At 50.7% G+C, this 22,749-nt stretch overlaps 1 protein-coding gene across 1 annotated transcript; it reads left to right on the top strand.

Annotated features, from left to right (window-relative positions):
* Positions 1–1,170: 1,170 nt before the first annotated feature.
* On the top strand, positions 1,171–19,273 carry IL4R (interleukin 4 receptor; the record flags this gene model as incomplete). The annotated part of the gene is made up of 10 exons (XM_080703917.1): positions 1,171–1,240; positions 1,915–2,056; positions 4,185–4,336; positions 7,168–7,319; positions 10,226–10,382; positions 11,454–11,553; positions 12,852–12,930; positions 14,231–14,280; positions 15,058–16,507; positions 19,205–19,273. 10 exons carry the CDS (start codon positions 1,171–1,173, stop codon positions 19,271–19,273), a joined length of 2,421 nt encoding a protein of 806 aa, XP_080560043.1.
* Between the last annotated feature and the right edge of the window lie 3,476 nt (positions 19,274–22,749).

Genomic DNA, 22,749 nt, shown 5'->3' with positions numbered 1-22,749 from the left:
CTTCTCCCGCCACACCTTACCCGCTTACCTTAGCACCCAGTGAGTCCCTTAATCCAGCGACAGATTTATCCACTGATGAGTTAGAACCATCATGATTCAGTCATTTTACCTTTGAACACGTTTGCATTGTCAGTACATGAACTCCTCCAGGGGGCATTATCTATCCAATCCCTAACTGGGGACTGGGAGCCTTCCTTGAATTGCCGGGGACTTTCGACCCGTGCGTTGCATGTCAGAGGCAATTAGTGTCAGCACAGGCTTCTGTGCTCAAGGGGATTCTGCTTCTGAGTATTTTTCTCAGTGTTAAGAACCGATGCCCTGGTCTGAGTGTGTTTCCCCAATTTCATATGTTGAAGCTTAATCCTTGATAATATTGAGAGGTGGGGTCTTTGGAGAGGTGACTGAGGATTCTTGTAAAAAGAGATTGGCATGGTGGTACATGCTTGTAATCCTAGTACTTGGGAGGCTGAGACAGGAGGATCACAGGTTTGAAGCCAGCTTCAGCAACTTAGCGAGACTGTTTCTATATCTAAAAGAGAGATATTAGTGTCCTTATGAAAGAATCTCAAGGGAGCTCACTCGTCCTTCCCATGTGATAACACAGCAGCCAGGGGCCAGAGAAGCAGAGAGGAAGCCCACGCTGGCCCCAAACCCACTGCCACCTTAGTCTTGGACTTTCTGGTCTCCAGAGCTGTGAGCAAGACATGTCTCTTTATTCTAGATTATGCAGGATAAGGCATTTTTGTTATTACAGCCAGAATAGACTAATACGCGGTAACATTCCTTGAGCCCTCATCATATTCCCATCTGTGTCTGAAGACTGCATCTGTCTGCTCTTGTAACCCCCACAACACCCCAGCACATAGCAGATAAGGAGACGGAGTCCCTGAAGGCCAGCTGGCTGCAAGGCCACAGCCGGGAAGTGACCGAGCTGTTGAGCCTGAGGAGATCTCCTCCCGTGTATGGGGATGGCTCAGCCTCTGGCTTTGTGGACCTAGGTGGTGCCTCATGGTTGTAGAGATTGTGCATTGATCACAAAGGGCTCCGTCAGCATGGACACAAATGGCCAGGGCCGGGGGAGCTGCATCTTGAGTTGGGGGGCCCTTCTGGAGCCCCCAGTCAGCACTGACCTGCCTCTCTCTCTCTCTCCAGGCGCCTTCGCATCTCCCCATGGGGTGGCCTTGCTCCGGGCTCCTCTTCCCTGCCAGCTGCCTGATCCTGGTGTGGGTGGCAGGCTCCGGTAAGTCCCACCTCTCAGTCCTTCACTTGCTGACTCCTGACTGCATGCCAAGGCCCCAGGGTACATCAGTGAGCGGAACAGAGATCCCCCAGCCTTACAGAGATTCCATCATAGTGGGAGAAGGGAACTGCCAGTGCCACGTGGAATTGAATGGAGTCATTTTCATTGATATTAATTCAGTGACAGTCAAGGTTGTCCTAGAAGTGGGAAGAAAATAGTTCAGGGTAAATGCTAACACCCCGCTGGCCCACTGTCAGCCGGGGGCCTCGCTGTCTCCTCTCTCCCGGAAGCCAGAGGACAGGGACCTGGCTATGGAGACCGTGGGGCTCAGCCTGGGGTCCAGAGAGGACTGTGGGTATTCCAGTGGGCAGGGATGAGCGAGTGGGTAGTGCCCTGCCCCTGCCCGCTTGCCGGGGTGGAGGGCACTCCTCACCCTTTCTCTTTTCACCTGGCCAAGGGCATGCAGTTGTGTTTAGTTAAGGTTAAGGATCCCCAGGCTCATTCCCCTCCGGGGGCCGTGTGCCCAGCTGGGAAGCTCCGGGCACCCTGGTCCAGCCCGGCTCTGTGGGAATCAACGCTCAGCTTTGCGGCTTTGCTGGAGGCCGGGGCTCTGCTGGCCCCGCTCCTGCTCGGGCTGATCTTCTGCTCCTCGGGCGTCTCCTGTTTCCCCACAGGCTGCCTAGAGATCCTGCAGGAGCCCACCTGCTTCTCTGATTACATCAACATCTCCACGTGTGAGTGGCAGCTGGACAGCCCCGTCAACTGTAGCGCAGAGTTCCGTCTGTCTTATTGGCTGGACTTCGAGTTCCCTGAGGAGTAAGCACAGGGCCGGGCAGGGGAGGAGGTGCCTCTGAACCTTTGTGTCTTGGTATTATTTTTATTTTTATTATTTTTTTTTTGGTGGTACTGGGGGTGGAACCCAGAGCTTTCTACCTCCAGGCTATACTCCCAGACCCATTTTATATTTTATTTGGAAACAGGGTCTCACTAAGTGGCTGAGAGCCTCACTAAGCAGCTGAGGCTGGCTTCAAACTTATGCGATCCTCCTGTCTCAGCCTCCCAAGTGCTGGGATTACAAGCGCCACCACGCCCGCCCGGCTATGTCTTGGTATTATGATGAATAGAGTTTGACCCATTAAGCTGTGAGTGGTGGTGTACACGCCCACAGTCCCGGCACTTGGGAGGCTGAGACGGGATCGCAGGTTCAAAGCCAACTTCAGCAACTTAGTGAGGCTGTCGGCAACTTAGAAAGACCCTGTTTCAAAATATAAAAGTAAGCCAGGCGTGGTGGCGCACACTTGTAATCCCCGCGCTTGGGAGGTGGAGACAGGAGGATCCTGCTGGTTCGAAGCCATCCGCACTGACTTAAGAGACCCTGTTTCCAAATAAAAATATAAAATAGGTCTGGGAGTGTAGCCTGGAGGCAGAAGGGTTTCCAGGAACCCCAGTACCACCCCCCCGAAAAAAAAAAGTTTTTCCAGGCATGGTGGCGCACACTTGTTATCACCACACTTGAGAGGTGGAGACAGGAGGATCACACAGTTTCGAAGCCAGCCGCGCTGGTTTAAGAGATCCTGTTTCCAAATTTAAAAAAGTATAAAAATAGGTCTGGGAGTGTAGCCCAGAGGTAGAAGGGTTTGCAGGAATCCCAGTACCACCAAAATAAATAAATAAATAAATAAATATAAATAAATAAAAAAATAAAAAATAAATAAGTAAAATAAGACTGGGGGTGTAGTTCAGAGGTAAATATTCCTGGGCTCAATCCCTAGTACCTCCCCCCCACACACACAAAACCAGCCTCAGCAACTTAGTGAGACCCTGTTTCAAAATAAAAACTTTAAAAAAACAAGGAAAGGGGTGTAGCATGGAGGTAGAATGCCTCTGGGTTCAATCTCCAGTACCACAAAAAAAAAAAAAAAAAAAGAAAAAGAAGGTGACCTGGTGACCCCTGACCACCCGGAGAGCCGCTGGACCAGAGCCCTGGTGGGCCAGGGTGGGCCACAGTGCCAGCAGCAGAGTCCACTGTGACAGTAGGTGTCCAGGAAGAAAGGACCTGATGCCACAAGTGTTGTGCTGGGTGATTCCATGGCAGACAGAGTGCCCTGGGACGGTGGTGTCCAGGATGTGGCCAGGGACACAAGGGACAGTTACAGGCACACTGGGGTGATGGCACCTTGTGCATAGGGAATCTAGATGGAGGTGCTATTTCATGAAAACTAGGGTAGGTACACGGTGCATATGTGTGTACATTAGTGTTGACCAAGGATCGGCCAACTGTGAGCCTTGGGCTCAGTCCGGCTCATTATCTGGTTTTATAAATAAAGTTTTATTAGCACATCACCACGCTCATCTGGTTACAGATTTTCTATGGCTGCTTATGTGCCATATCAGCGCAGGTGAGTATTTGCCACAGAAACGGGATGATGCTTAAAGCCAAAAACATTCAGTGTTTGGCTTTTTTTTTTTTTTTTATAGAAAAAGGTTGCTGACTCCTGGCCCAGCCCATGAGCTTTGAGGTTGGCACACAGAGCATGCACCTAGGGTAGCATGCCAGGGCTCGTCACAGCCCACTGAATGCTGGCGTAAGCTGTGTTACCTAGAGGACACTGGGTCGCACATGCATGTTATACATTATTTGGTGCTATGGCTTCTTCCTTTTCATTGCCTTCTTTGGGCAAGCTGAGTGCTGGAGTTGGGCCTGCTTGCAGCCAGGGGTGGAGACATGAGAAATGCCCGTGGTGGGCTGTGGCCAGCAAGGATGGCAACCTGATGTCCTGTCCCCACCACACCTGGCCACTCTTCAGCCTCCAGACCTGGTCCTCCAACCCAGGCAGTGAGGAGGCTGTAGGAGTGTGTGCTTCCTCGATTCGTGTCCTGGGGGCAGCTGTGGCTCACAACCAGCTCTCACAGGACCAACCTAACCTAGCACCTGTGTCTGCAGAAACCGCACGTGTATCCCGGAGAACAGCAGGGGTGCGGCGTGCGTGTGTGCCATGCACATCAGCAACGTGGTCTTAGTGGACACCTACCAGCTGGACCTGTGGGCCGGGAGACGGCTATTGTGGCATAACTCCTTCAAGCCCAGCGAGCACGGTGAGGGGCCTGTGGGCAGGGGCAGGTGTTCCCATGGGGGGGCAGGTACCGACAGAGCAGGTGGCTTGAGCATCCTCTTGCGTGTCCCCCAACCTGGTGGGTTCCAGTCACAGCACAACAGCTTCAACTCCTGGATTAAGTGTCCAGGAAGGCGGGTTGACAGGAGGCACTTAGATGGAGCAGGGGCTTGCTACAGATGGAAAAACAGCTGGGACCAGCCCTTACCCTCTCTGGAGACTGCTCAGTGGTGCCTCTTCAAGTGGTCTTGACCACGGAAGGCTGACGTTACCTTGGTACCCAGAAATTCCTGCAGCAGTTCCCCCATGGGTTTGCTCCTGGGTAGATTTATTCATTTGCAGTAATGGGAATGAAACCCAGGGCCATTCTACCTCCAAGCTGCACCCCCAGCCCTATTTTTAAATTCTTTTATTTATTTATTTATTTATTTATTTATTTATTTATTTAATTGTGGTACTGGGGATGGAACCCAGGGGCATTCTGCCTCCGAGCTACACCCCCAGCCCTAATTTTTCTTCTTTATATTGAAACAGGGTCTCACTGAGTTTCAAAGGGCCTCACTAAATAGCTGAGGCTGTCCGCAAACTGTGAGCCTCCTGTCTCAACCTCCCAAATGCTGGGATTACAAGCATGGGCCACCATGCCTGGCTTTAATTCTTTTATTTTGAAACAAGGTTTCACTGAGTTGCAAAGGACCTCACTAAGTAGCTGACGCTGTCTCCAAACCTCAATCCTCCCATCTCCGCCTCTGGAATCCTGGGATTACAAGTGTGCGCCATCACACCTGGCTTGCTCCTGGGTAGTTTAAACCAGGAATTTATTGCTTTGTGTCTTGGAGCAACTCACATTACTTCTCTAAGACTCAATTTTGAAAAGAGAATTATTACCCTACTTTTTGCAGTTGAATAAATTATAGTTCAGAGAAGGCAAGTAAACCCCCTTAGACCACACAGCAACTCTACAAGCAGAGGCAGTGCTCAAACCTGGGTTTCTAGAAGGACTCAGTGGTGCCTAAAAGTTTGTTCAGGTGCAGGTGGCCCACAGGTTATTGGATTGACCCATGAATGAATGAACTTTAAAATAATTTCTAAGCCAGGCGGCATGGTGGCGCACACTTGTAATCCCAGTCATTGGGAGGCTGAGGCAGGATGATCGCAGGTAACTTAGATCAGTAACTTAGTGAGACTATATTTCAAAATAAAAATTGAAATAGGCCTAGGGGTGTAGCTCAGAGGTAGAATGCCCCTGGGTTCAATCCCCAGCACTACTAAAGAAGTAAATGAAATAATTCTTAGAGGCTGGGGTGTAGCTCGGTGGCAGAGCACTTACCTAGCATGCATGAGACCCTGGTTTGATCCCTAGTCTCACAGAATAATAATGATATTTATTCTAATTATTTTTTACATTTATCAAATGTAAAACTTTTAACAAACCCAAACTCTATTGATTTATTACCTATTCTATTCTTATAATCTCATGGATGTGAATTTATAAAAAGAGACTAAGGCATTCCACTTGTAATCTCATGGATATGAATTCTTAGAAAGAGACAAATTTTTTTTCTTTTTGGTACCAGGACTTGAACCCAGAGGCATTCCATGTCTGAACTACATTCCCAGCCTTTTTTATTTTTTTATTAGAAACTGGGTCTCACGCCGGGCGTGGTGGCACACGCTTGTAATCCCCACGCTTGGGAGATGGAGACAGGAGAATTGAGCAGGTTCGAAGCCAGCCGCGCTGGCTTTAAGAGATCCTGTTTCCAAATAAAAAATAAAAAGTATAAAGTAGGTCTGGGAGTGTAGCCCAAGGTAGAAGGGTTTCCAGGAATCTCAGTACCACGAAAGAAAGAAATAAAGAAATAAAGAAATAAAGAAAGAAAGAAAGAAAGAAAGAAAGAAAGACGCCGGGTGTGGTGGCGCATGCCTGTAATCCCTGCGCTTGGGAGGCTGAGACAGGAGGATCGCACAGGTTCGAAGCCAGCCTCATCTACTTAGTGAGGCTCTCAGCAACTTAGTGAGACCCTGTTTCCAAATAAAATAGAAAATAGGTCTGGGAGTATAGCCCAGAGGTAGAAAGCCTCTGGGTTCCACCCCAGTACCACCAACAAAAAAAAAAAAAAAAAAAAAAGGAAGGAAGGAAGAGGGCCTCACTAAGTCTCCTTTTTTTTGTGGGTCTGGGGATGGGACCCAGGGGCATTTGACCTCTGAGCTACACCCCCTGCCCTATTTTTTATTCTTTATTTTGAAACAGGGTCTCACTGAGTTGCAAAGAGCCTCACTAAGTAGCTGAGGCTATCCACGAACCGCGATCCTCCGGTCTCAGTTTCCCAAATGCTGGGATTACAGGCGCGCGCCACCACGTCCGGCATCTCACTAAGTTTCTGTGCACACTGGGCTCGAACCTGCGACCCTCCCATCTCAGCCCCCCCAAGTACTGGAGTTGCAGGCATGTGCCACCGCACCTGACTTGAGAGACTTAAGTTTCGAAACAGGCAAATCCAAAGGAAGACAAGTACTGAGTAAATAACAGGGCAGTACTCAGCTGTGTCCACCGGGCAGGATGCAGGTTACTGCTGGGTTACTTTGGCGCATGCAGTTGTTTTGCTTTCACTGTAGAAAGGTAGGTAATAAACACCAAGGGTCCGTGTAGAGTTTTGGCAACGTCATCACCAGTCTTAGGATTATAAGACTCTCAAGCTGAGTGATGTCCTTACCAAAGCTAGACGGCCCGTGGTCAGCCTGTGGGGCTAGCTGGCGCAGTGCTTCCCTGCTCGCCTGGACAAGCCCCTCATGCAAGCGCTGCTTCTCCCGCAGTGAAACCCAGGGCCCCCGAAACCCTCACGGTTGTCGCCGATACCCACGACACTTGGCTGCTGACCTGGAGCAACCCGTACCCTTCTGAAAATTTCCTGCACAAAGAGCTCACCTACCTGGTCAACGTTTCACAAGAAGACAAACCCACGGAGGTGAGCGGGTATGCTGTGGGTTTTTCCAGACCACTGGGGATCAGGGTGGGCGCAGGGACTCAGACTCTGGAGCCGGGAGCTTGGGAGGTGGCCGCGAGGCTGGACAGCAACCCTGGGGACCCTGGACAAGTCTTTCCACTTCAAGGGGCCTGATTCTCAGTATGCAAAAAAGGGACTTATTCCTGCCTGCTGCTCCTCAGCCACCATAGAGGGGCATGGGGACACATCTATGCTGCCAGTGGGACATGCATGGCCATCAGACGCACACTTTCAGCACCCAAATCCCATGTCCAGGAGCCTGTCTTGGTGGAGCTGATGTGCTTAGCCATCTCCTCTTAACAAAGAAAGCAGAGGCCGCAGGCTCAGAATCCCCTACAGAAAACAAGCCCAGCCAAGTTCAACGTGCATTGAATTTTTTTTTTTTTTTTCCGTGATGCTCACAGCAGATGATCCTTGTCTCCCGTTCACAGTAGTGGCAGTGGGGTTCGGGAGGGAGTTTGGACCTGGGCATTGAAGGATTCGTAGGAGTTTTCTAGAGAGAGGAGAAAGAGAAGGGTAGGCCAGGCTGGGGGGAACCATATGAGAAAAGGCTTGGAATTAGGAAAAGTTGCGAACTATCTAGAGGTTTTTATGATGATTATTTTATGGCGTATCTAGGTCTCTAGGGACGTAGAGTCTAGTGAACAAACAAGGTGCCAAGTCTGTTTCGAGCCATGGATCCCAGGCTCACAAAAATGATGGCTACATTTCTTCTGTGCCTGCTCTGCACCAGGCAGAACAAGTCGTATCCCCTGCTGTTGGCAGAGCTGGCAGGCCGGGAGGCCTAACGCTCTATCCACTTTAGAGATAGGAAGCTGAGGCTGGGGGAGGAGAGCGACCTGCCCGGGGTCTGCTGGGCCTGGCAAGACCCTAGAGCCTGTGCTGTTTTTCCCACCCTGGGTGTTTCAGTGTGGACTCACAATGCCGGCCATCGTGATAGGAACCAAACCAAGGCAGTTCCTTGGAAGCTCCGATTGCTGTTTTGTTTCTTGGTAAAACATCTCCCAGTGCTCTGCGGCCTTCCAAGCTTCAGAATTCCTGTGGTGACATCACCCGGCCATGTCTTCTTACTTACTCATGTAGAGAAGAAAGAGACCCAAAGGGAAGGAGAGGGTCCTCCCACTCCCTGACCTCCCCATCTCACGCCGCTCCAGGGTCACGCGGCCTCCCCGGCAGCCCCCTGAGCTTTGCTTCTTTCTTGTGAACACCTCTGGCTCACTTTGCACCAGGCTGTTTCCCAAATAGGCTTCCAGCAGCAGAGCTGGAGCCTCAGGGAGCTGGGAAGAGCTCCCAGGCCGGGAGGTGGGGGGCTGGGGGTAGGGTCCTGCAAGGGAAGAAGTCCGGGCAGAGCCTTCGGGCCTCTCCCTTGCATCAGAATCCATCATGAGCACAACTTTAATTTTGTTCTTAACTTTTTAGTTATTCTTTACTCTTAAAGTTATTTCACTCCTTTCTGGGGGGAGGAGAGGTAGTGGTAAAAGTAATATTTGCAAGCCGGGCGTGGTGGCGCACTCTTGCAATCCCCGCGCTTGGGAGGCGGAGACAGGAGAATCGCGCAGGTTCGAAGCCAGCGCACTGGCTTGAGAGACCCTGTTTCCAAATAAATTATAAAATGGGTCTGGGAATGTAGCCCAGAGGTAGAAGGGTTTCCAGGAACCCCAGTATCACAAAAAAAGTCTGGAAATCATAACCTAGTGTTTATGTATCCTTTATATATTTTTCATGTACATATGAAATATATATGTAAATGCTCTTATCATCTACCTATTACTTTTCTCAAAAGACTGAAACTGTAATACTGAAGACAGTATTAGCTAGGCATAGTGGTGCACTCCTGTAATCCCAGTATTTAGGAGGCTGAGACAAGAGGATTCACAGGTTCAAAGCCAGTCTCAGCAACTTAGCGAGCCCCTCAGCAACCTAATGAGGCCCTGTTTCAAAATAAAAAATAAAATAGGGCTGGGGGAGAGTTCAGAGATAGAATGCCCCAGGTTCAATCTCCATTACCCTTGCCCAAAACGAGATATTATTTCAAAAGTTAGCATTCTTGTGGGTGTCTTACCAACCTGTGCCCTTCGCCTGGGTGGTAGATCTTGGAGTGAGACTGGACAAGGCTTGAGGTCCTGGGCCAGAGAGTTTGGGCGTGGCCGTGGCTGGGGGGGTGTGCTGGCCCTCCCAGGGCTTCACGGGCATCACTGGATGCTTCCAGTTGCCTGACCCTGTCCAGAGTGTTCTCCTGGGTTAATATGTTGAATCCTTGCAGCAGTTCTGAGAGATGGCATTTTTATCATCCCCATTTTGCAGAAGAAGACAGAAATTGTATCACTTAAGATCACACAGCTCCGTATCCTTGTTTTATTGGTGAGAAAGCTAAAATTGGACATGTTTTTTTGGTTGTTGTTTTGTTCTTGATGGTGGAGTTTGCACCCAGGAGCATTCTACTCCAAGCTACACCCTAGGTCTATTTTATTTTATATTATTTTTATTTTTTTATTTGGAAACAGAGTCTCACTAAACTGCTAAGCTTGCTTAGCTACTGAGGCTGGCTTCAAACCTGTGATTCTCCTGTCTCAGCCTTCCAAGTACTGAGATTACAGGCATGTGCCACCACACCTAGCAAAACTGGGCAAGTTTAATGGATTCTCCCAGTTAATATAATACAGCCTGTCAGTGGGGGAGCCAGGGTGAAGCCTGACACCCTGACCCATCCCATTGGGAAGGTGCCAAGCAATCATCTCAATAGGCAGGACACCCCACTACCCAGGCTGGCGGCTCTTTAACAGCTCAAGATCAGCCACAGCCAGCACCTGGGGTGGAACTGATGCGCTCCCCCACTGACACAGGAACATCTCCCTTTCCTCCACCAGTTCAGAATCTATAACGTGACCTACCTGGACCCCACACTCCGCCTCCCAGCCAGCACACTGAAGTCTGGGGTCTCCTATGAGGCTCGGGTGAGGACTTGGGTTCAGAGATACAATAGCACCTGGAGTGAGTGGAGCCCCAGCACCACGTGGCATAACTGTGAGTACCAGAGTCCCGAGTGGTTAGTCTCTGATCCCTGCTTCTCATGGCCACGTATTTTCCCTGGCTGAGTCTCTGGGTTTTCCTATCATAGAATGCCTCCAACTATGGTTAACAGAATTCCCCACTGATGTGATTTATCAGTCAGGTTAGGTAGACTACAATGCAATAACAAATAAGCCCACGATTTTCGTGGCATAGCACTGCAGAAATATGTTTCTTCTTCCCGTTACGTTCCAGCGCAGACATTGCTGATTTGCAAATAGGAAGCGTTGACTTTGTGTCTGTCTTCAGTGCCTAGCACAGGGCCAGCCACACCGCTGGGACTTGGGAAAGTTGTGTAAAGTTGATCTGATTCTCCCACTTGCCTGAAAGGGGAAGATAAATAATTAGTGCTGGACACTCATGAATTATTTCAGCAAATATTTACTAACCTCCTACAAAGTGGCAAGTCCTGTGCTAGTCACTGGGGACCCTGCTCTTGCTGACATTCTGGAGAATGGAGACAAAAAAGAAACAAGAAACACATCAGATAGATTCAGACGACAGTTAAGTGCTGGGGGGAAATAAATTAAGTAGGGTAAATGGTTGGAGTGGTGAGAGGGGACAGTGATGGAGAGTGTGTTTAGCTTTTCCACCATTGTGACCAAAATGCCTGACAACAGCTTAGAAGAGGAAAGGCTTATTGGGCTCGCAGTTTTGGAGGTTCCGTCTAGGGTTGGCTGGCTCCAAGGCAGAAACCAGGTGGAGAGGCATAGTGGAAGCAGAAATGCAGCTCACAAAAGCTGTAGGCAGCAAGAGCTCCAGGCAGTGGCTATGGACAGATAGAGCTCTCAGACTGTGCCCCAGTGACCCGTCCCCACCAGCCATGCCCTGCCTCTGAACTTTGCTGCATAGCCAGTTCATTAAGTTGAGGTGAATGTTCCAAATTCAAACCATCAGAGAGGGTGTTGGGGAAGTCAGAAACCAGATGGGAGAGGGTGTCTGAAGGGGGCCTCTGTGCCCAGCCCTGGGAACCGAGCTCACAGTACCCTACACGAGGCAAGCTCACGACTCCCTCCCCACTTGCAGACTACCAGGCACCCCTGGAGCAGCACCTGCCGCTGGGCGTGAGCGTCTCCTGCCTCGTCATCCTGGCCATCTGCCTGTCCTGCTATGTCAGCATTACCAAGTGAGTCCCGGGCTTTGGCACAGGACGCCGCCCAGCCCGGGGGGCGGGAACGGCCCTGCCCCATCTGCCTGCTGTCCCTCCATTCAGTTATGCATGTTCATCGAGCAGCTACTATGCACCAGGCACTGAGGCTAGACCTGGGAACAAGGACGCTGTATTTCTAAAACCAAACCATTCTCCACAGTGACCCGTGCTGGCCGTGGGAGGGGGGAGAGGCCCTGGGGTGCTCTGTGGATGGGGTCAGGGCAGGCCTCTCTGAGAGGGTGTCCTTGGGCTGGAATGGACTGGGGAGAATGAGGTGGCTGGGGACAGGAGGAGAAAGGGCCTTGTTTTGGCATAAGGGAGATGGGGCTGCCCCCAGGGTGGGTGGTGAGAGCCAGGCCACTTGGCTGACTGCTCGCATGAGCCAGCAGACTCGGGATGGGATCTGGGCCTTGGCACTCGGTGGCGGGTGGCTGGCAGTTCGGCTCCCCACTGCGAGATGAAATTGACCTTGGGAACACACTTCATCAGGGCTGAGACGCTGAACCCCAGTGGAGAAAGAGGGAAGGAGGGGGAGGAATAGGCAAGGAACCCGATTTCCAGTGAGTTCCACCCTGTGCAACCTCAGTGTCTCAGAGCCTTGTCTGTGCTGCACCTTGACCTCTCACCCCTCTCCAAGGTCCGCTCCACAGAGCAGAGGTCTTTGCCTCTGGTCTCTGTTGTGGCCCTGAGGACCTGGCATGGTGGGGGGTGCGTAGAAGATGCTCAGTAAATAGGCGTTGGCTAAAAACGTGGGCAGAGGCTAGGCCAGAAGTGTCTGAGGACATTCCTTCCTGGTTCCAGTGCTCTGCGGCTCCAGGCAGATGCAGGAAGAGAGAATCTGAGCCTCTGGTCGGGGGCGGGGGTCCCCCAGATTTTTAGGCTATCCCAAGCTCCAGAGAGGGGGCTTTGGAGAGGCAGAATTCTCTGCAGCTTCGGTCTCTCCTAATTCCTTGGGGCCTTTATTTTCACTGGGGACGGAGGCAGCCTCATCGGGAACTCCATCCTGGGTACCGCAGTGCTGGAGTGGGCACCAGGCTCTGCCACCTGCCAGCTGTCACCACACGTCTGTGGGCCTCTTCTCCTCGTCTGTAGAATGGGGTTAGCAGTAAAATCCTCCTCACAGGGTTCCAGTGGGGTTTCAGCCATGTAACAGCCAGAAACTAATCAAGGCTGTCTCTGATGCTTAGTTAGGATCAGCAATGGGATTGTTGTCACAAGATGAGCATTAACTAGTCCGTTAAGAGAGACCAACACCTCTTCCTTTTGTTTTTCAGGATTAAGAAAGAATGGTGGGACCAGATCCCCAACCCAGCCCGCAGCCCCCTGGTGGCCATTGTCATCCAGGACTCTCAGGTAGTTCGCGGTGGGATGCTCTGGACTGTGCGTGCCGGGGGTTCAGTTCAAAACATCCCGGAGCTTAAGGACACTCGGTTTTCACAGTGGCAAATGATTGGCATATTAGACGGGCTTCAGTGCATGTTGATCCAGTACTTAGCGTGGCCACCAGGTGTCTGGAGGCTTCCATCCCCTCCCTCGGCTCCTGTGGCTACTGTCTGAGCCTGGGGCAGGCGCCTCTGCCGTTGGCCTCTTGGCTTGGGTCATCTCTCCCTCACATACCACCACCCACCAGTGTCTATCAGGGCAGGAAGCCGGAACTGGGGGACAGAAGGTGATAGACTTCTGGCATCTTCTGAAGATCAGGAAGCTGCCCAAAAGCTCTTTGGCCCAAGTTGTGTCCCTGGCTCTTTTCTGAACGTGTCACTAGGAAGGAGTGGGGGTGCCTGAGCCCCACTCGGTGGCCGCGCCTGAGCTGGGGCAGGGTCAGCATCTCTGACGTGTGGGTCTGCCTGAGCAGTATTAGGGTTCCCTAGGATGGAGGGAAGGGACACAGGCCCTGTCTAGATTCTCCAGGGACTCTACCAGCCTCTGCCACAGGCAGAGATGCTGGCTTTTAATCCCGGGCTTGTCATTACCTGCAGTGTAGACTTGAGTGGGTGTCTGAACCTGCCAATGCCTCAGTGTCCTTCTGTGGATCCTAACAGCGTTTGCCCATTAGAGCCACTGTCGGAATTCATTGAGGCAGTCCATACGAAGTCTCTGTTAGCGCTCCCACATGCTAATGCCATTCACGTGTCTTTTGCTACATAACAAAATACCCCCAAACCCAGAGGGTGACGTGGCCACCGTTTATTGGGCTCCTGCTTCTGCAGGTTGGCGGTTTGGGTTTGGGCTGGATTCAGAGGAAGGGTAGAGGGAGAGTTGGCTGGGCTGGACAGGCGTCGACTGACTGGCCTCATTTATGGTTCGGTGTTTGGCGACTGTCACTTGGGGAGCGGAGGCAATTGAGTAGGCCAGCATCAGAAATGGCGCGGCATCCCACGGCCAGGGTAGGTTTCAGGTGTGTGTGGCAGGCTGATGGGCGGGGATGTGCAGGGTGCTGGGGCTGTTCTCACCATCGCTGCAGTCCCTGTGTTTATTAGGACAGCCTCATCAATTCCCAGGACACTGAGGCTCAGAGAGCTGAGTGGCTCTGAGATCCATCCTTTGGACCTCAGACCTGTATGACGTCAAGACCCACGCCCCTCCACAGCAGACGCCTCCGGGCACTGCTGCCCCGGGCTGCTCTGGTTCATTGGCTGTCTCTGTCTTTCAGGTGTCACTGTGGGAGAAGCGGTCTCGAGGCCAGGAACCAGCCAGGTGCCCGTATGTATCTGATCTTTGGTTATAGCCTGTGTAGAGTGGGGCAGGACCCCTCTGGGTAGCAGAGTCCCGTTCCCACCTCCCTGTCTGCTCTCTCTTCCCGACTGAGAGGGGTGGCAGGAGATGGGTATGTTTGCTACTGGCTAAGACCCCTGGGTTTCTCTGGTGGGCCAGGCACACGCTGAACACCCTGTCCTGGCCTGCGCAAGACCGATGTGGTTAACAACCAGGGCAGCTGTGCCTGCTGGTAAAGCGGTGACCTCATTGTGTACTCACTGGCAAATAGCCTGCACCTTTGAATACGCCACCTCTCCATCCTCCTTAGCAAAGCTCCTCCCCCAGGGCCCCCTGGGTCGACAAAGTCCAGTAGCTAAAGGACTTATCCCTGGTACAGCAGCGTGCTCCGGGACCCTGCTTCAGTCCTGGGGCCCCACATTTATTCTCATTGTCATGACTTGGACTGTGGGGTCGTTTTTTAAGGCGTACCCCTATAATCTCAGTGCTTGGGAGGCTGAGGCAAGAGGATTGCAAGTTTGAGGACAGCCTTAGGGCCCAAGCCATGGGCTGGGCTCCAGAAATCCCCAAGTAAGAATAGCTTCTGCCCTCAAGGAATTCCCAGTCCAGCAGTAAAGACAGACTCTTGGTTACTGATTTTAAAGCCAGAGGCGAGTCTGCAGTGCATAGAGATCAGTACAGGTTGTTTTCAAGCTGGGCTCTGAGGGATGAATAGGAGTTTTCCAAGTGGCAAAGCTGAATCCTAACCAGACTTGGCTCTTGCAGGCGCTGGAAGACTTGTCTGGCCAAGCTCCTGCCCTGCTTTCTGGAGCATGACCTGAAAAAGGACGAGGAGTCACCAAAGACAGCCAGAGACAGGCCTTTCCAGAGCCCTGGGAAGGGAGCATGGTGCCCCATGGAGGTCAGCAGGGTGGTCCTCTGGCCAGAGAGCATCAGCGTGGCCCCGTGCGTGGAGCTGCTGGAGGCCCCTGCGGAGATGGAGGAGGAGGTGGAGGAAGAGGAGAAAGGGGACGTATGTACATCGCCGGAGAGCAGTGTGGGCGGCTTCCCGGAGGGTAGGGAGGGCATCATGGCCCGGATGACCGAGGGTCTATTTCTGGACCTGCTGGGGGTTAAGGATGGGGACTTTGGCCAGCCAGGCTTGGAAGAGTCGTGCCTTTTTCCACTGTCAAATCTATGGCCCAAAGGAGCAGCCTCCCAGGGCAAGGAGCAGCCTTTCCACCCCGACCTACCTCTTCGGACCATCCTGGCCTGTGCCGAGCTGCCCGCTGTCGTCTCAGACAACCCTTCCTACCGCAGCTTCAGCACCTTACAGAGCCAGGCTCCAAGTCCCAGCGAGGAGGACCCGGACCCCCAGCTGGCCAGAGGCCCAAGAGAAGGGGGTCTCTGCACCCCCCAGCCCTCAGAGCCACCCAGCATGCTCCAGCCCGAGCCCGAGACCTGGGAGCAGATGCTTCGGCAGAGCGTCCTCCAGCACGGGGCGCCTGCGGCCCCTGCCTCCTCCTTCACCAGTGGCTACCGGGAGTTCACGCAGGCGGTGGAGCAGGGCGGAGCCCAGGATGGCGAGGCCGTGGGCTCCAGCTCCTCTGGAGGCACTGGCTACAAGGCTTTCTCTAGCCTGCTTACTAACAGTTCCATCTGCACGGGGACGGAGGGGCTCCGGGCTGGCAGTGGGGACGGGGGCTATAAACCCTTCCAGAACCTTGTTCCCAAGCTCCCAGCCCCAGTTCCCTTGCCCCTGTTCACCTTCGGACTGGACATGGAGCCACCTCCTGGGGCCCAGAACTCCCTCCTCCTCCCGGGAAGCTCCTTGGAACACCTGGATCTGGAGCCAGCACTGAAGGCTCAGGACCAACAGCAGCCCCCACAGACCACGGGACCGGCCCCTCAGTCCCCCGCGGATGACGACCTGGGCAGTGGCATTGTCTACTCGTCGCTCACCTGCCACCTGTGTGGGCACCTGAAGCAGTGTCACGGCCAGGAGGAGGGCAGCCAGGCACCAGTGGCCGCCAGCCCGTGCTGTGGCTGCTGCTGTGGAGACAGGCTCCGGCCCCCGGGGAGCCCCATGGACCCTGCTCTCGGTGAGCTTCCTGGGGAAGCCAGGCTGGCGCCGGCATCCCTAGCACCTTTGGGTATCTCAGATGAGGCCAAGTACTCACCGACCTTGCATTCTGTCTCCAGCGGTGCTCAGAACTCAAGCCAGATCCCCAAAGCGGTGAGCCTGGTCTCCCCGGCATCCCCATGTGTGAGGGTTTCCTAGGTGCCCATCCTCTCGTCTGTGGACGAAGACAGGGGCTTATCCATGGCTGGGACGTGCCTCCTACCAAGAGGCAGACAGGCTGGCGGGTTCACCAGAGCATCCGAGAACTGTGGAAGGAAGGTGTGAACCTGGCCCAACACTGGGGCTGCAGACACTGGACTGCTCCCCGTCCCACAGCAGCGCATATAGGGATGAGGCCCCTGTGCACTTCTGCTCGTGAAGGAGTCCTGGGCCACCCTGTCTATGGGCAGCTTCTCCAGCAGCCTGCTCCCCTCCTTTCTGCCCAAGCCAGGTTGTGTCTACCAAATTCCTGTACTGCTCACCACTCGCAGCGATCCTGGGATTCTCTAGCCTCCTTCCATTGAATTGGAAGCTGAGCCTAGAAACTAAGGAATCCAATGTGGGGATGACTTGGGAGGCCTCAGAAATTGATGAGAAACTGAGGTTTGGGGAGGGTGGTCATTTGCCCAGAGAGAGGGGCCCGGTGGCTCGGCTCCTACGGCTGCTCAGGCAGGTGTAAGCAGCAGAAGAAGACATGAAACGCCGGGCGGCACGGCTGTGGCCAGGTGCCCCTGCACAGCCATCAGCCTGGGGCCCCCATGAAGCGTGGGGTTCCAGGATAAACAAACTCAGCCACCAAGCAGCGGTCTCAGGGACACCGTGGTCGGCAGCCATGGAGAGACCAAAACGGAGCTAAGGAGCAGCTCCGGCCCAGGCCCCGGCCCCAGCCCGGCAGCCCTGGAGGCACAGGGCATCTCCGCCCAGGCTGGTCCCACTCAGGTGCAGGAGCTCAGGTTGCCTAGCGCGTGTTTGTGCAGGTCTCTGGGATTGTTTTATCACCTGGTGTCTGTGTTTGATGCGGAGGCCCGAACAGGCCTGGGTGGAGTTTTGTATAAATAAAGGTTCCTTATCTCTTTATGTTTTGTTTGTTAAACAACACACTGCCAGGTACTGTCCTGGGTGCTTCCTTAACACTCTGACCCCATCAAGACGGACTAAGCACTAGAGGTGAAGCAAGTGGTGGTCTCTGGTTAGGTTCCCTGGGATAGGGACCCACCTACAATTAGTGAACAGGAGGTTTCTCTGGAAACCTGTTTGGGTGATGGAGAAGTGAGTGAGGGAATGAGGAGGACCCTCGTGGGTGTGTTACCAGGCACTCCAGCGTGGGCAGCAGGTGCTTGTCTTGCACGGCGCATTCCCGGGGTTATTGCTGCAAAGAGGAGGGGCTGGGTCTTTTGTTCTTGGACTCCCATCTCTCGTTGGTGGGGGTTGTTTCAAGAGCAAGAGTTCTCCAGCACTTCACTGCTCCAGGAAAAAACAAAAACCAAAAAAACGACAGCGTTGGATTTGTTCAAGGCGCCTTTGGAACGTAGAGATGAGGATGGAGCGTTGGTGCCCTTTGCCAAGGTCACACAGCTAGTTCATGGCTGACTTCTCATGTTCGAGGTTCTGTCAGTGATCTGTGTTGAACATCTCGGGCAGATCCAGGGATGGGATGAGTCCTAGGGAGACTTGAAGCCCCTATGTTGGAAACACCAACAGGTGCTATGAAGGAATTAGAGATCTAGCCAGGTGTGGTGGTGCACACCTGTAATCCCAGTATGTGGGAGGCTGAGACAGGAGGATTGCTGATTCAAGACCAGCCTCAGCAACTTAGTAAGACTCTCAGCAACCTTTAGCTCAGAGGTAGGATGCCTCTGGGTTCAATCCCTAATACCGCAAAATAATAATAATAATAATAATAAATAATAATAATAATAATAATAGAGATATGAGAGGAAGGAGTCAATAGCTCCCTGGGAGGTTTTCAAGCTATGACATTTGACCTGGATCCGGGGTGACTGGAAGAATCCAGGATGAACTGGGTGAAGAACATGCTAGGCAGAGGATAAGCAAGGGCCCTGGGGCACAAGGAGATTGTCATGTTCACGGTTCAGAAAGAAGAGCTGCAGAGAAGTGCGCCAGGGACTATGTTGGGGCCACAGTGAGGCATTTGAATTTTGGCTTGGATGCACATTAGCCCCACCCACTGAGAAACCCACCTCTCGTCAATCTCCCAATTCCAGAATACACTTAAGGCACCCAGAATCAAGAGCCAACTAGAGGAAGTGGAGCCACTGGGAGTGTTCCACCAATAGGGCTCCCCCGGCTCAAGACACCTTGCAGAAGTGGAGGACTAACGTTCCTCCTTCCCACCATGCTGTCTGGGCTGGTTGTGCTCCATGTAGCTCAAATCTTCACTCAGGAGCAGTGACTCCATACAGGAATGAGCTGGGTCACACCCCAAGATGACTGGCTGCAGAGCCTTCCTGGGAATGTCCTTGTAAAGGATTTCTTTAAAGTTTTCCAAAAACCTGGCTCTGACCTCCCATGTCCTGGTGTCTGAATTAGTCAAGAAACCCCAGGACTGACCTTTAGGGTGTGAAGACCCAGACTACTTCTCTGGTTCTCTGCACCTCCTTTGTTCACCTGCACCTTCCTTTTTTTGATTTGTAAACTGGGAAAGGTGATAAAATCTCCATCGTGGGGTTGTCTCTCTTAGCATTTACCATCTCCTGGGTTCCTCCCAACCTGGCTGGGGCACAGAAGGCAAGAGGGGAAAAATGCAAACAGCTTAGGAATCTAGCCTTCCGAACACGTACACCCCGGCAGGGTGGGGGCGTCAGTTGGTCCAGCCACTACGGAGATCAGGATGGAGGTTTCCTCAAGAACTCGGAATGAGCCACCCGGCGACCAGTCACACCACTGTTCGGTGTCTTTCCAAAGATGCATGCATATCCACGTTCATAGCAGTGCAATTTACAAAAGCCCCGGGGTTTGTCAACCGATGAATGGGTAAAGCAATTGTGGTATATACACACACAAGGTTTACTCAGCCATAAAGAAGAACAAAACTATGAGTCCTATGCAGGAAAAAAAATGGATGGAGCTGGAGAACATATTGCTAGATCAGCCAGTCTCTGAACACCCAGGGTCACGTGTTTCATCTCTTATGTAGAAACTAGAGAAGCAGAAGAAAAGAAAAGGGACCTTATGAAGATCACGAGAGAGTCCAGTAGAAGAGGGGCAGGGGATGGAGGGAGGTCAGGACGGGGAGGTGCTGGGGAAGGAGAGAGACCAAATAATTTTATGTGCATATATGAATGCGTCACCATCAGTGTGGGAAGAGAGAAGAGGCGGGAGAGGGGAGGTAGAGGACAGAAAATCAAATTATGCTCTGTGCATATATTAGCGTATCACGATAGATAACACCACGAGGTAGACCCAGCCGGGTGTGATGGTTCATGCTTATAATCCTAGTGCTGGGGAGGCTGAGACAGGAGGATGGCAGGTTCGAGAATAGCCTCAGCTACTTAGTGAGGCCCTGTTTCAAAATAAAAAAAACAAATTAAATGGAGCTGGGGTTGTAGCTAAGAGGTAGAATGCCCCGAAGTATCCTCAGAACATTAATTAATTAATTATGAATAAATATATGTCGCCGGGCGTGGTGGCGCACGCTTGTAATCCCCGCGCTTGGGAGGCGGAGACAGGAGGATCGCGCAAGTTCGAAGCCAGCCGTGCACTGGCTTAGGAGACCCTGTTTCCAAAATGAAAATGTAAAAATAGGTCTGGGAGTGTAGCCCCGAGGTAGAAGAGCTTCCAGGAACCCCAGTACCACCAAAAAAAATAATAATAATAAAATAAAATAAATAAATAGAGTGAATTCACCGAGTCCAGTACAGCTACATCTACGTACTCAAGAACAGTGAGTCAAATTGCGGGCCACAGAGGAGAAATCCCAGTATTGTGCCTCCTGGGACTTGACCCAGTGAGGGAGTGGTGGTGGCAGAGATATCACACCATAGGAGAGCGTGAAACCTGGCACCCCCCATAGTTTAAAGCAGCCTCTATCGACTCCCTGGGTCGGAGACTCTGTGATATAACCCAGTAAAGGAGTAGTAGGGTCTGAGATAATACAGACTCGAGATCCAGAGCACCTTAAGTGAAGCCATAGTGACCCAAGGGAAGAACCCAGAGAAGGCACAAACCTCCGAAATCATGGGAAAGAGGAATAACACTGAAGTAATGAATGTGCACAACCCCACAACATCAGAACCTGATAAAACAGAAAATCAGAGATTTCTAGAAGATCAAATCAGGAAAATAACTGTAGAAATAATAGAGGTGCTTCGAAAAGAACTCAGAGAGAGCCAAAAAGAGATAAAGGATGCAATTAATGAAGTAAAGGCTTCAATTCAAAGCACAAACAACCGATTAGACCACATGGAGAACAGAATCTCGCTCTTAGAAGATGAGCAATCCAAAAATGAATGTATAGTTTCTAATCTAGAAAAAGATATCCAACAGCAGGAATCTGACATTGAAGAAATATGGGCCCATCTTAAGAGAGCTAACCTAAGAATAATTGGAATAGAGGAGGGAAAAGAAAGTGATACCAAAGGGATCAACAATCTCTTCAAGGAAGTAATAGCAGAAAATTTTCCAAATATAGAGCAAGAGGTTGATACACAGATCCAGGAAACTTATAGAACTCCCTTTAGACAGGATCCGAGAAGAGGATCCCCACGCCATATAATTGTCAAAATGACCAATGTGGAAGCCAAGCAGAGAATCTTAAAGGCAACAAAAACAAAGGGCCAAGTGACATTCAGAGGCAAACCAATTAGAATCACTCCAGACTTCCCAAACCAAGTCATGAGAGCCAGAAGGGCTTGGAGTAACATATTCCAAACTCTGAAAGAAAACAACTTCCAGCCAAAAATTTCCTATCCAGCAAAACTTTCTATCAAATTAGATGGAGAAATAAGAAGCTTCCATGACAAACAGAAACTGAAGGAATTTATGTCTTCAAAACCAGCGCTAGAGAAAATACTCAAAGAGGTTAACTACAAAGAAGAAATAGGTAACACACACCAGAACCAGAGAAACAAGAGTTTCCATCCAACAGACAACTAAGATTGGTTATCTGTGGAGATTCATTATTTATGTTAGTCTTTTACCTATCTCTAAGTTGTATTGTTTGCCTTTATTGTTGTTAATTTTTAGGATTTCTAGTTGGAATATTAATATACCTTCAGATATAGCATTTGGAAATATTTTATCCCATTCTATTAGTAACTCTTAACTCTGTTTACATTGTCTTTGGATATACAATATTTTCTTTTATTTTTTAGGGAGTTTGTATATTCTTCTGTTGCCTGTGCCATTGAAATCATATCCAAGAAATCACTGCCAATTTCAATGTTGTGAGGTTTTATGACCCAGATTTTCTCCTAAAAGTTTATAGTCTTAAGATTTATATTTAGGTCTTTTATCTAGTTTGAGTTAATACTTGTATGTGGGATTAGGTAAGGGTCCAATTTTATTCTTTTCCATGTAATTATTATTTTTCAACAATATTTAGTTAAAAGATTATTATTTCCACCACCAAATGTTCGTGGAAACCTTGTCAAAAATAACTTGACAATATAGGGAAGAAGTTAGCTCTAGGCTTGTATTTAACTCCAATGGTCTATATATCTGCCTTTAGAACAGTACTACACTGTTTCAATTATTGTAGCTTTATATGGTTTGAAATCAGAAAATATACATCTTCTAGCTTTGTTTTTGCTTCGAGATTGTTTTGGGTATCTAGAGTCCATATTCCATATCAGGATAGATTTTTTTTCTGAAAAATAAATATATGATAGTTTCACCTAAAAAAAAAAAGAAAAAAATATTCTCTGGTAAGAAAGAAAGCAAAGAGAAATATTGAAATGTTATCTTTAAGTCATCAAAAGCTTGGTATCAGACAAATGAAACTGTTATGTGAGATTATCATTTTTAATTTTGGATAAATTGCTATAATACTAGATGTCAACCACTAAGCCAAGCATGGGAGGGAGGGATGGGGAGAGAATGGGGTGGGGATCGGGTGGGGGCTGACTGGGCGATGTGTGCATGTATGTCTACAAAAGTTTGTATCCCACTATGATGTATGAATACAGTGCACCAATAAAATAAAATTAAAAAAATAAAATAAAATAAAATAAAATAAATAAATAAATAAATATATGTCTAGGCCTTACCCTGGCTTCTGCTGAGGGCCCCTCCCAACCTCCATTGCACAGCCTCTGCTGGCTTTTGCTGCTACAGTAAGTTTATTTGGACAGGGAGCTGCACAGCCTGGGCCCTTCCTGGCCCCTGTGCCCTCGGGC

Source organism: Muscardinus avellanarius (assembly GCF_963383645.1).
Source record: "Muscardinus avellanarius genome assembly, chromosome: 10".
NCBI lineage: Eukaryota > Metazoa > Chordata > Mammalia > Rodentia > Gliridae > Muscardinus > Muscardinus avellanarius.
The sequence above is the reverse complement of the archived record's forward strand: the minus strand, read 5'-3'. Positions and strand labels throughout refer to the sequence as shown.